The 14,460-nt window shown below is 43.9% G+C and overlaps 1 protein-coding gene across 1 annotated transcript in view; it reads right to left on the bottom strand.

Annotated features, from left to right (window-relative positions):
- Positions 1 to 14,454, bottom strand: part of CA10 (carbonic anhydrase 10) — a 360,982-nt gene extending 346,528 nt beyond the window's left edge. The window contains exon 1 of the mRNA XM_019542455.1: positions 14,298 to 14,454. Coding sequence (XP_019398000.1) covers positions 14,298 to 14,358 — 61 coding nt within the window. The 5' untranslated portion in view covers positions 14,359 to 14,454. The remainder of the gene's footprint in view (positions 1 to 14,297) is intronic.
- Between the last annotated feature and the right edge of the window lie 6 nt (positions 14,455 to 14,460).

Raw genomic sequence — 14,460 nt, 5'->3', positions numbered from 1 at the left:
AGGTTTTGCTGCTATGTCACCGTGGCGGCATGCTATAACTAGGGAGAGCGCCACTACGGTGACATAGTTGGAGATCGTGTGTACACCCGCATGACTGCTATGTTGCCGTAGAGCGCTTTACGGCGACGTAGCGCATCGCTACATCACCGTAGAGTGACATGTAGGTGTGGCAAGTTTTGTTGCAATGCGTAAGTGTCTGGTACTAACACCATGTAAATTCAAGTTCTCTTTCCATGTGCAACCCTATCAGGCATTTTAAGTACTATACCTATTATTCATGCTGAGTATCTATTCTGTGTTTGCCTCAACCCTGTGCTAATGCTAAACCTTTGTTCAAATATGGTAAGCCTTTTTTCCTCCACGACTTGTTTAAACACTCCCTCTAAGGGTGCGAAGGGGAAAATATAAAAATAAGATTCATTTTTCATGCAAAAGTATCCCTCTGACCAGGGCCTGAAAAAGAGTCATAGACAGTGGGTTACTGCTTATGTCACTGAGAGATGATATCAGCTTGCTTACCATTTCTTAACTCTCTATAATTTTGGTCAATTTAAAAAACTGGGAACTGAGGTTTAGTGGATTAGTCACAACAGGCCATTAATCTCTGCATTCTCAATTTTAATCCAGCAATGACCAAAGTGATTGAAAATCATTCTGACCACATGACCAGAAAAGCTCATAAGCAGACTTCTCTAACATACTTGAAACCCTGCAGCTGAGGTCACAGTCTGTTTGTTTAATGGCACTACTTACCAGCAACCCTGCCTAATACTTAGCAAACCTGGGTGCCAAGATTTCCTGGCACAGTAATTACTCTACATCGTTTTAGCCTATTGAAGCCAACTGAGATTTGATTTGGGGGGTTGTTTATTTGAGACATTGTTCTAGTTTGTATTTAAAACGAATACTCTGTTTTCCTGGCAGAAAACATGTCAAACATATCTTTTATTTGGGAAAAGCGTATCCAGTTTTAAATGCCTCCATAATAATTAAGAAAAGGTTCTAAATAAATGTGTGTCAGTAGATGTGTCATTACAAACACGTGCAAATATAACCTTTCTATCACTTCATGCGATTGTATATATGCCACATAGTGTACATGAAGGCAATGTTAGGAATGTATTAATGTTCTAAAAAATGCAAATACTACTCTCGTATTATGTATACCTTGCTCATGAAAACATGCTGCCTTACTTGCCATTAGTTTATTTAGAATTTCACGAAAGGAAAAAAACAGACAAATAGCATATTATACACTCCCTTAATTTTTATTTTATTTTATTTTTTTTACAAGTTCTGAAACATACATATCCATGCATATAAACATAAATGTGATTTTTAAAGTTTTATATCCTAAAACCGTCCATGACTAGAATCACCTGGTAGGTATCTAGTTACAAAAAAGGATCATTTCTAATTGTACAAAATCTCCTGGTTTAGATACTACAGGACAGAAGACAGATGATTTTAAATTAGTCATCAGCTGTTTGATTTTCTGAGGTCGCGTGACTAAAACATACTGTACCCTTTTGTCCCCAGTGGAACGACCTGGATATGGCAGACCTTTTAAAAGAGGTTTATGTTTGTTCTAGTTTGCTTTGGGCTGAAGTCTGAATCATAAGTTTGTCTCTTAAGAGCATAGAAAAAAAAAAAAGATGTTGACGGTAATGTCTGAGGAGCTTTTTAGTCATAATGCAAGTGAAAAGATGCATTTTCAAACATAAAAACAAAGGCGATGCATAATCTGTCTTAAATACAAAAGGGTGAAGTGGCAAAAATGGGAAAGGTGAACACAACAATTACATAACTGTCTGTTTGGAAGGCCCTGGCAAAATCAAGGTTTGCATCAGCTACTTGCATTGGTATGAGGTTTCTGGATGCAGAAGGGCTCACTATAACATCACTAATGTGCACTTTAGCAACATCAGTTTGGTCAGAACAAGCTTTGCACAAACTGCTGATAGTTCTTAAAATCTGGCCCACAAATTTTGTACTTAAAATAAATCAAACTGAAAATGAAGTTACCAACTTGTTTCTGCTAACCATTATTGTCTGTTAGCTGTGCCCTTCCTTCTGTCTAGTTTTCTGGTTCTGCTCCAACGGAAACTTTATTTCCTACTGAGAAAAGTAATGTGTATTTCATTGCTGGCCTCCATAAGGTCACGGTTAACACTCTATTTAATTAATTGGTTTTAAATTTGGAATCCACACTTTTTTCCTGCCATATTAGTAATGATAGAATAGTTTAGGACCCAAATCCTATTTCACCTTTGAGACAGCTAAGTGGTACTTTGCACCTAAGTGCAATCCTATCCCACTCTACTCAAGTCTCTTAAAAGCCCATTAAGGCTAGGGACAGAAGTTACACATAATCTGGTTTAAGTGATCAGAAACTGACTTAAATCTACAACAGAATATAAAATCAGTGCACATAAGCCAGTTTCAAAATGGCCAAAACCAGTTTGAAATAAACCTGGTTGAATGTAGTATCAGACTTAACCAATTGAGGTCAAACCAGTTCATGGAACTTGTGTCCCAGACCCCTTCCTAGCTTAAAGTTAAGTCAGAGAGCTCTAACATCTCAGGCTGGACATAAGGAAGAACTCTTTACTTTCCGAGCCCCCCAGGTCTGGAATAGACTGCCACCGGAGCTGGTGCAAGCATCTATTTTGAACACCTTCAAGAGACAATTGGATGTTTATCTTGCTGGGATCCTATGATCCTTGCTGATTTCCTGCCCCTGGGGCAGGGGGCTGGACTCGATGATCTTCTGAGGTCCCTTCCAGCCCCAATGTCTATGAAATCTATGAATCCCAGCATGGTCTGCAGCCCAGGGCTGGGCTGGGCTGGGCTAAAGGCAGCAGTGGTGGGGGGCACCAACACAACACTCTGGACCGAGTCCCTCCAAGGAGTGGCCAGCCAGCTGTGGGGTGGCTCCATGGAGGTGGATGTGACCTGGCTGCAGGGGTGGGGGAGCTGGGGCTAGTTATGAAGCCCAACTCACCATTGCCTCCCACTGTGGCAGTGCGGCCCAGGCTGGGGCAGCTCCAGGGGGCAGGTGGCAGTAGACAAGTACCTCCAACTTCCCCCTTCCAACCGCCCGCACGGGCCATGGTTTGTAGGTGGGCTGCAGCTGCAGCATGGCTTCCTGCCCCCTCCCTCTCCCAGCCTCAGAGCGAACTACCCTGGCAGCTGGAGGTGAAGCACCCGTCACCTGCTGGCTGCTCGCAGCGGCACAAGGCACTTAGGGCAGGCTGCTGCGGGCCAGGGACATGGGCAGCGATGTGGGGAGGCAATGGATCACCGCAGCTCTGGTCCAGTCTGGCCCAGCCCAGCCCCCACGGCTAACCGTGGCCCCTCCACAGGGCTGGAAGCAGGAGGTGGCAGGCACTGGTCCCCAACCCCTGGAGCTGCCCCAAGCTAAGCCGCACTGCAGCAGTGGGAGGCAGAGGTTAATCAGGCTGTATAACTGGCGCTCCCCCATCCTGAGGTCACATCCTGCCTCCCCGCAGCTAGCTGCCCACTCCTCGGAGGGACTTGGCCTAGGATGTCGTGTTGGTGCCCCCACCACTGATGCTTGCAATGGGGAGATTAACCCCCCGCTCCGCCTCAGGCTACTGGCGCCTGGCTGCCATGGCCCTGGGTGCACAACCCCAGGTGCACAAGCTGAGCCTATTGGTGCCCGCACCGGCCCTGCACTGGGGGGGACTAAACCCCCACTTCCGCTCACTCTATTAGGGTCTGCCCTGTCCCTGCTCCTGATGCCAACCAATGAGTGAGTGGGGGTGAGGGCTGTTTTCCCCCTTCCACTCCAGGCAGACCTGCAGGCCAGGGTGGGGGTTTAAACCCCTCCCCAATCATACTCAGGCCTGCCCACTCCTCTTCCCTCAGCTTAGTTCCCCTCCAGCCGCAGGGTTTCTCTAGCACCTCCCGCCTTCTGGCCTGAGCCACTGTAGGCATGTGCCTGCATTCCTGGAGTCAAAAGTGAATGTCTGTTCACTTGCAAATTGGTTCAGTCTATGCAGGCTAGATTGACTTGCAAAGACTGAATCAATTCAGGCTCTGGCTTTTTAAATGTTTATCCCTAGCCTAATTGGTCAGCTTCTGCAATCTGCCTTCATCTTAGCCTTAAGACAAAGGGCCATGTTTCAAGTTATACTTAGGACATGTTAACTGCACTTAAAATGCCAACATCTACACATTGCAGTACAACAAATCCTCAGTGCCATCATATGGCAGCAAAGTTAGGACTTTTCATGAAAGACGTATCTTCAGATCGTATTAAATAAGACATGTTCAGCTACTATTGCATTGCTCCACAGAGGTAATACAAACACAGCTTGCTGACTGTCGGTTGCAGCTCCAGCGCTGCACCAGTCTTGAACCAGCTCCAGTGAGATGCTAGAGCTGAGACCAATAATTAGCCAATTGTGTATAAGAAATTGTGGTAGAGACCATAGTAAACATTACTGTGCACCTGCTCAGAACACGCTTTAACTTTTAATACAGCATGGTAATGCTTACTATGATTTAAATAAAACATGTGTTAAGTGTCCCATGTGACAAGGCCGTAAATCACAAATGGTAGCAAATAAAAGGAAGACTGACTGTCATTCTGCATAAACCGATCCATCTTTTACACTAACAGGTTATTAGGATCTTAAGCAGGGTGGTGTAAGATTGCACTTGAATGCCTTATCAGTTAAACAGGACTTGGGCCAAGATTTTGCCTGGCAAAGCATTTGTTGTTTTCTACCTTAATCAGACAAAGTTGTTTCTACCAAATGTTATACCTTAATGAAGAATTGGGGAAATTCTACTGAAGAAGTTATATTACTCATCTAGGGCACTTGTGTTCAGCCTTGATTCAGTGAAATTCTTAAGTACGTGCTTAATCTAAACTTTCCGGGGGTCTGCACATTAAGCCCCAGATGCTTAAGTGTTTGCTACATCAAGGTTTTAACATGAATTCACCATAAAGACTTGACAGAAAAGATCATGTTTTAGCTTGCTAGTTTGAAAAAAAAAACTTACTTGTGCTACCTATTAAAAAACAAATCACATTATTTATTACTCCATTTTGCATCCCGTTCTACAGCAAGTTAAATACCTGTGACTCTAGGGCAAAGGCACAATTACATGAGAAGTCTAGACTGGCAAAGATATATTGCTAACAACTTGGAAAGCTAGTGCCAGGGGGGTATTGAGGATAAAAATTATGCACCTGCAGATAACTTTAAATCCCACCTGCAATTACTAACTGCCACATGGTACCCTCAGGATGATCTAGGCAAAAATGGAGAAGACCGTGGAATCTCTGTAGATTGCTTTGTTTTCTAGTAGAAATGAAAATGTATTAAAACAGTAAGAAACTGCTTATTAAAATGCAGACTTTATAGGAAGAGTTACTCAAATGGAAGAACTGAATGAATATACTGGTCACTGTCAACTAGTAGGCATAGACATCCTGGGTGAAATCCAGTGGAATCAGAAGTAATTCATGGACAGACGCACAGCATCCTGTACTTACATCACTGTCTAAAGAGATCTGCCGGTCAGCAGCTATGATGCAGGTGGAACAAACAGCAGACTAGAAGGGAATACTTTAGGAGTTGATTCTCTGCTGCGCTTTATGCTCTGACATATATAAGTGCAAAGTGGCTGTAAAACATTACACAATGTGACTATTAATAGTGTAAGTGGAACATAAATGGAGATAAGCTCTGTATAGGCTCCTTGCACAGAAGTGAATTTCACCCTAATTCTGGATTATCGAAAGGCTTTAAACTAAGTTAAGTTAAACACTGACAGGCCTAATTCTCCAATAGGCTATATAAGTCCTACCTCAGAGCAACTTCAAAAAGGTCAATATAAACCGGTATGAAAGAATGGAGGAGCAAACCCTAATAACTGCAATTCTGTTTCTCGAATGTGGGCCCCACTTTAATGTTAAGCTTCCCTACACTCTAGAGACAAATCATAATCCTCCACGATTTCTATAATATGTTCAGACCAGGTGTTTTCTAAAAGGTCTTGAAAAAATACAGGTATTATTTCTCGCCCAGTAGAACAGAGCAGCGAATGCTTGGCTGCGATAGAGAAAATCTACAGTTCAGTGCAGAAGACAGAGGAGGAGAGAAACAAGGTTGTGGTCAGATGAAAGCAGCTTAATTCTCTCTGGCCCTGCACCTTGTATAGTCATCCAGGTCTGTACAAAACGAGCACAATGCAGATATACAACAACGCAGATCTGAGAGCACTTATACCAGTGCAAAGTGAGCATGAAATGCTTAGACCAGCTGCAAGGAATTCGGGTCAAAACAGAAAGTGGTTTTATTGTATTTAACACATTCTCATCATTGGCAACCACTTTGCAGTTCAGGATAATTGTCTGATCTGTGAATCTAAAGGTGACTAATGGGGCCTCGCCTGACTTGACAGACTCTGTTGCAGTTCCAACACGTTTCCGTGAAAGGTGGGTGGGACTGGGTTCTCGATTTGGTCTGTGGCACACCATTTCTTGCAACCCCCCCCTTTCTGTCTCCTGTTGTCTTCATAAGGCTTCAAAGTACTGAGATCCTTGCAGCAGACATCCTCCACTTGGGGTGGTCTTGGGCTAGTCTCCCACGAGCTAGTGTCAGTATTGCAGTTTTTCAAGCTAGCCTTGAGCACGCCCTTGAAATGCTTTTTCTGCCCTCCTCGAGTGCATCCTTTGACTGAGCTGAGAATAAAACCTGCTTTGGGAATCTGTAGTTGGACATCCAGATGATGTGGCTGGCCCAGCAAAGTTGATGTTGGATGATCAATCATTGCCTCAGTACTCCTGGTGTTTAGTTGCAAGAGGATGCTAACGTTGGTGCATCTGTCTTTCCACTGGATTCAAAGGATCTTCCATGAGCAGCATTGATGGCATTTCTCCAGAGGCTTGAGCTGTGTCCCATATGTTTTCCACGTTCCAGCTCCATAAGGTAAGGTGAGGATCATGACTGCTTGATAAACCACAAGCTTGGTTTTGGATCCGATGTTGCAAACTTTGATTACCCATTTCCTCAGGTGTCTGAAGGCTGTGCTTGCCCATTTAACTCACTCATGGACCAATATAATGAGAGAGCTTAAGCTAACTGTTTGGCATAAAACAGACAGATGGAGTCTGACAGACACCGAAATGAGGGTCTGTCAATTCAAGTTAGATGTGACCTGATCTAGAAGGCCGTACGCCTTTGGAATTAGGAGTTTAACATAAAACACAAATGAAAGCAATTAATGCTGTAGCAGGTAATAAGGCTAAAGAATAAGACTGATCACAGTAAGGCTATGTGGAGACCAGGTCCCATGGCTCTCTGAGGCCTCTTGACAACGTGGATAATGCAGCTGTTGCACAGCAAGAGTCTCCTCCTCTCCAGGCTGCCCCAGCAGCCTTCTGATGAGGGTGAATGTATTTCACATGCAGGTTACTACCAATTTTGTCTGCAGTGACCATCACTGCTTTGTGTTGTAGGGTACATACCTACTCCAGCCCTGCCTATTTGCACTGAATAAAAACAGCTAGTATCCTTCCATTTATCAAGCTGAGTAACAGGCAAAAACTAAACATACTGTATGAAATACCTTAGAGCTCCACGGGAGCACGGGAGTGCTGTACAGGACCTCAATTAAGGGAATGGGGATAGAAAGATCTATCATTCAGGGCAACTTGCAGGATCAGGGTCTAGATTTCTACAACTCATCAGGCCTGAACACTGCAGCAGCACAAAAGGGGGTTTAAAGTGGGTTTGGATATTCTCATGTAAACTCTTCAGATTCAAATGCCAAGAACCAAGTACCTGAGTTTAGAAAGAGATTTTTCCCACTGGCAGTTTATTCCCCAGTTAATCAATGTTTGGGATGGAAGAAAGGTCACTTACATTAGCCTCTGAAGCTTTGGTATTGGCCATCACTGTAGAAAAGATAGTAAACTACATGGACCATTGGTTTGATTTGTTATGGCTGTTCCTACATTCCTATAATAATATCTGAACTTAACACATGCCGTTGGAGGACCTCAAACTACTTCATAATCTTTACTGAATTAAACCTCTTGATGTCCCTGTGAGTTAGGTAAGTCAGCAACAGCAGCATTATTATCGGTGTCATTGCCTTAGAATGAAATACTGTTTTACTTTGGCTGGAGTGGTAAACAGTAAAGGCAGTAAATTCCACTGGAAGATGCCACTGCCAATACTAATAAGGAATACCACCATCTTTCCAGTGTATTTATTGTTAACCACTACAGTTTGTCTATCATAATAGAATTGTGTTTGTTAGCTGGAATCCCCGGTTGCTGACAATCGCTTTTACATTGCTTGATGGCATTATGATGCAAATGTAGTCACACTAAAAACAGAAACACTGATTCTAAGCAAACCAGGTAAAAGCTTGACTTCCTCCTTCCAGTTCTCCAAACATGACCTATAAATAGGGTAAGAATCAGAGGACCAACATAATTGTTGTATGATGTTGAAGGGTTGTCATAATGGACTCTGACCTAGTTTTGACCATGGGACAAGGTTGCGGTTAACTTGTGATAAAACAGCTATAAATAGGATTTTCAATCAACAGTCAGGTTTCAGAGATCTTGTTAGCAGTGAACAGCCATTTGAGCAATTGCAAGACCATTAACAAAACCCCGTATTAATATGTGCTCCAAAGAGCCAGGAGAAACACAATTCTTAGTACAATACCAAGCTATGAAGCAGGGTTAATTTGTAACAGTTGAAGAGAGGCATTTATTTAGCTGATTTTGATCTTGATAAACGGTAGCATACACAATAGATTTTATTTCCCTTTCAGAAAAGCCAAAACCTTGTGGCCTTCTCTTGCCATTTAAAACATCAATAGGTCAGTAATACAGTTCAACCCTTGCAATAAGAGCATTGGTCATCTACAGGTTAGCAACAATGCACAGCTTTAAGTTAAAAAAAACAAACCACCTACTGCCTTCGTCTAGAATTTCAACCCTTAGGCAAAAAGGTACAAAAATACTTTGCTCAACACTCAGGGAAAATGGAAAGAATATTCTGACGATAAGCTGGCCCTTCCTGTTCAGTGGTACACAGTGAATATTCATGATGCACAAGGAAAGCTATCCACTATTTAAATACTTGATGAATTTAACATCTAGGCTGTTTGCTGAAGGTATTATAACTGAAACCTCTTTTGAAATCTCAAGGGCAAAAGCTGCAGAACATGCATTTGTTGAATATGAAATCAGCCATCTCTTAAAATAAAGTCAAGAGTGCCTTCTACAGATAAGACAGATTTTAGGCCAGCTAATTGGAACACTGATTTCATTTTTAAATAATTTTGTCTTGCAGGGCTAGTATCTAATTCAGTTTCATTAACAATGAGTCAGCAGAGCAAGATCAAGAGACCGTGCATCTCAATCATTGTGCTTTGAGAAACAATAGCAAAGATTACAAATCTCTCCCCTTAGGTTTGCCTGATATAAAACAGTTTGGTATGAAATGTGCAAGACAATTCACAAACTTCTCTACTTGTGCAGCTAAAAATAGGTGCCTTATCCTTTTCATGCTTTGGTGTCTTTCTTATCATGTGATGAAAAGCTAACAATTAAAATAGAATGGTTGAAATTATAAAACAGAAAAGCAAACAAAAACATTTATAATGGACGGCAAGGCTATTATTTCAGTAGTGCCTAAGTACAGGTACACTGTCACCCATTGAGAAGGCAGCAAAATTCATGGTACTTGCAAGCTGAGAAGACATTCAAAACAGTGCTGCAGAGGTACCTACACGAACTGTGCAACTATTCTCAACCTACAAGGCTTTGGATCAAAACCCCCTTTTGTTATTCTCGCCAACATATGGGCTCAAACCTGCCATCTGACATGCACAGAAGGATCCCTCAACCTGTGCAGATTTCCATGAACCTCAATGGGCTCCGTGCAGGGATAAAGGCCTGTACCCAGGGAACATACTAGGGGGGAGACCTAGTACACAAGATGCCAGAAGGGCTAGCCCACTAAACATAAGAGCCTATTTATCAACCCGTATGTTGACTCTAGTGGGATCAACTGCATATGCCCCTTAGTGGGACTAGCTGTTTTCATCTGAACATTACACTCTTTATGTTATTTTCTACCTACTTCAAACATGAGAGAAAAAAAAATCACAGTTTTGAAGCAGTATTTGACAATTACGAATTTGTTTCCAAAGCTTTTGGTCCTGAATTAGTGAAGTACGGTACAGCCACAGAAAGTAACGGAGACTGAAGACCTAGCACTCTCTGTACATTTCTTTTTCATCTCCATGAACACTCACTGAGTTATGCCAATTGTACTCTGGTAGGAAATGGGAATTAACAGGCCCTAAAATTCCAGGTCTCTCCCTGTTGTGTTTGAAGATGAGACTTGAAAGGAGCAAGCAAAGCAGGCTTTATGTCACCTTAGTGCTTCTTAGATACCGGGCCATCCAAGAGCTACTTCAACCCCCGACAATTTAGAGCAGCTTTAGAGCTGCTCTAAGCCGTACCAGAGGGCATAGCTGGAGAAATGCAATATTGCTCCATTGCACTCCCCCCAGACATCCTCAGTGCCAGAAGCTATTAGGCCAACTCTTCACAGCCCAGGAGTTCCTCCACGTGGGAAGCCTCAGTCCAGCAGTAAGCTGTGATTTATGGCTCCTTGGTGCTGCCAACTGAATTCAAGGAGGTTACAATGAGATCAGGCGTTGCCCATCCATGACTGGAAAACAGCAAACTCTTAAGAAAAATGAGAATGTTCTCAAATAACGAGTGCCCTGGCCATTTCAGGACTACAACCTTCGAACTGCCAACGGCCTCCTGAGATATCGTGTCACAGTCGGAGCACACCACGAGGAGCCAGAGCAGCCAGGTCACACCAACTTCTTTTGAGAAGACTAATGGGCAAACTTCCTTAAGTGGAGCCCTTCTCATTAAATAAGGATGATGCTAGCCATTCTTTATTTTATAATGAAGTGTGCTGCAAAGGTTTGAAAAGGACATCCCAGCTTTTCTGGGTTGCAGATGTCTACAACCCTTAAAACATTACACCGAGTGGATGCAAATGACTGTGCAAGCAAACGTGGCAGCCATTGCGTGGCCAGCAACAGCCCACCTACAGCTGTGAACATTGCTGCTAATTAATCCGCAGTGGTATCACACAGGAAGGGAATTTTGGCCGTCACACCACAGGCTGTAATCTCCTTGTTTTTTATTTGCTGTCATGATTATCTGCAACCCCGCAGGAACAACAGCCAGAACAGATCTTATTTTAACATCCTATCCAAAGGACAACTACTCCATTGGCGCAACACTCTCTTAATGATATCCTGTAGTATCATCATTAGTAGCTGAAGCTCTAAGAGCATCTTCATCACAGATACCTTTAAGCAATTCTCTTCACCAAAACAAAAAATTCACCATCATATTTAAAAAAAAGGCCTTTCAATTCCTTTTAAGGGATTAAAATCATGTTCTTGTTCCAAAAGTTTTGATTTATCAGTCACACAAATAAAGCTAGGTGATTTTTTTTAAACAACTTTAAGTAGCAGAAGCACTGATTCAGTATTCCCAGAAAATGAAATCATCCAGCTGACAAGCTACACCTGAGACGAAACATATAAATGACGTGTTTTAAATTAAGTGCCACTAAATTAAACAATCTTGAAAAATACTTGGAAGAAAACCATACTTGTTTTACTTCTGCATCCTAGTACCATTCATCCCCAGACAATCCACTCCAAAATATTATAACCGAGGTATAGGTAGTTGACCAATGAATGAAACATTGGGGAGGAGACTGTTACAATTATTCCTTTAAATTCATACTGTATTTGTATTTTAGTTGATAAACTGCTTTCCTACACAAAGAACTACTAATAGTCTACTAAAACAATTTTACATAACATTTGTGATATAAATGGTGTTTCCTTCCGTTTTGCTACCTCGATCAACTTAAATTGTTACAAGGGAGAGGCATTCAAAAGTGGCAACTATAAGAATTTAGTCTTCACATACAATTGTGTCACAGAAGTCCAGAACTGGATAAGAAACTGTTCAGCAAATATTGTGTTTTAAGTAGTGTTACATAAAAGCATACAGGACAAAATCTGATAGAGCTACTCAGCAGACAGGCTGAATTAATCAGCTGATGACTAACAATGCCACTTTGAATTGTAGCTTTAAACAGGGTCTGATCCAACATCTATCGAAAATAATAGAAGAGGCCTCTGTGACTTAAATAGCCTTTGAGTCAGGCCCTTACTCCGTAACACAGGAAAGATATACATACACCATAAAAAGTAAAAGCACAGTCTTAGAAATGTCTTGCTGAAATATACTGATTTACCAAGAAAAAAAATGTATTACTTAATTCACCGATGCCCTTCTTTTTTACTTCTGTAATCAAGAGAATCAAATCCTAACAAACTTCTCTCAGCTAATTTCGTTTTGTGAGAGACATGACAGAGGTGTGATGTATGCTAACAGCATGATATTGTGGACTCCAAGATTTGAATCAATTTAACTTAGGACATCATAACAGGCTACATTTTGTCTTGTACCTCAACCATTGCCCAACTAGGACTGTTAAATTAATAAGCTCCAGAACAGCATGAAAAAGGACCAAGAGATACAAAGCATTAGTGCCAGGCAGATATCTGCAGATCTTAATTCTTCTTGCCAGGATGACAAATACTCTGGATCTCTGAGAAAGAACGAACCCAGGGGAGGAAAAAATATGGAACTGAAAGCTAAATGGACATAAATATTCTGCATGGGATTAAACCAAAATATTTGAAGCCACAGCTTTAATCATGCAGCAGATGCAGCTTGTGGTTTCTTTTATTCCAAAAAAAAAAAAAAAAGAAAAAAAAAGAGGAGATGGCTATCAGACTGTTCTCAGAGCTAGAGGGAGATGGAGAGTCAAGAGAGCCCCTGTAGGACCCAGTTTACTATTGGTTTCACAAGCCTGGGTTTCGATTTCTGAAGGGAGGGAGATTAGGAGATACCAGCTAGATAGTCGAGCTATGAGCCCATATAGCGTCTATCTCAGTGTGTTACTGCTGAAAGAGGTCAGAAAGCTTCTTGGTATTTTAGCCCGGTGAGGTTGATTCCTGTGTTCTTGTTGTGCGTGTCACGGGAAGTGACTATTTCTCGGAGAGCTACACAGGTGGCACACCACACGGAGACAAACCGCAAAGCATGCGATGGAGATGATTGAGGCAGCAGGCTTTGGCATTTCAAGGAGGGAGAGGGTGCATTATAGGCAGTGCCAGCAAGCATAGGTGAGGGAGTAAGGGCAGCCAGAGTTGCTGCCAGCGTCAGAAAACACACCACCCAGCCTGGTGGCGCGTGGTACCACTGCAGGGAAAAAAAGGGCTCGGTGACCCAATGGGCTGATGCAGGCACTGCCAGTTCACGACTGGGTGCAGGTAATGCCCACCCTGGCACCAGTGCTACCCGAGGGCGGGCATTCCCTGGCTCCTTCCAGGTTCAGCCAGGAACCGGTGCAGAGACTGCCAGCAGGGGTGGGCGCTGCAAGCTGAGCCAGCAGAAGGGATGGGGCAGGGGCTGCCGGTCTGGTGGGGAGGGGTTGGCTAAGGCCAGTCTCTGCCTGGTCACCGGGAAGATTTCCCCATCAGCCCACTGGGACCTCCCTCCCTGCAATGTAATGGCTGGTGCTGCCAGTCCCACACGAAGGCAAAGACTGGAGGGCAGAGGCAGCCTGCAGGGAGCCAGGCTGCCCGGATCCCCCCGCCGGGGCTGCGACCCAAGCGTCCCAAGCTAGAAATCCCACAGCCCCCCCACCCCTTGTTGCTCCTGCAACGGTAATTATTCCAGCCGCCTGCTATGGCGAGCGAAGCAGCCAGCCAGGGCTTTTCAAGCCGAAAAGAGTGCTTTCCCCAGGGCGTAAATTGCTCCAATCCTTCATGCCAGAGCCCGGCCGTGCCCCCTGACAAACGGGACAGGGAACACCCCGACTGCCCACACCGGGGAGCGAGAAACGCCTGCAGCCTTGAGACCGGAGAGCCTGAAACAGGACTCCCAGCTGCAGACGGGGGGCTATTATAAAGGGGGGGTGGGATTCAATCCATTTACGGCCACAAACGCACAGAAAAAGAGACCCAGCAGCAGCCTTCAAAGTGCCCACACGCTGGCGGCACCCAGCCCCCGGCTGCGCGAGTTGAGGAACTTGTGGTCCCCGGCGGCACCCGTGGCCCCGGCCTCGGGGGCGACGCCCGCTGCACACCCCGCAATGCCCCATCCCTCCCCTTACCTGAAAGGCAGACGATGAAATTGGCTTGCAGCAGGAAAAGCACCTCCCAGACAATTTCCATCCTCCGCGCCTCACGCCAGGAGCATCCCTCGGCGGAAAAACGGGACGAGGCTCAGTCGCGCGGGGCCAGCCCCGCTCCCGCTCCCGCTCCCGCTCCCGCCGC

This window comes from Crocodylus porosus, unplaced genomic scaffold (genome assembly GCF_001723895.1).
Source record: "Crocodylus porosus isolate Cpor-Errol unplaced genomic scaffold, CroPor_comp1, whole genome shotgun sequence".
Classification (NCBI taxonomy): Eukaryota; Metazoa; Chordata; order Crocodylia; family Crocodylidae; genus Crocodylus; species Crocodylus porosus.
This window is presented reverse-complemented; position numbering and strand designations above follow the sequence as displayed.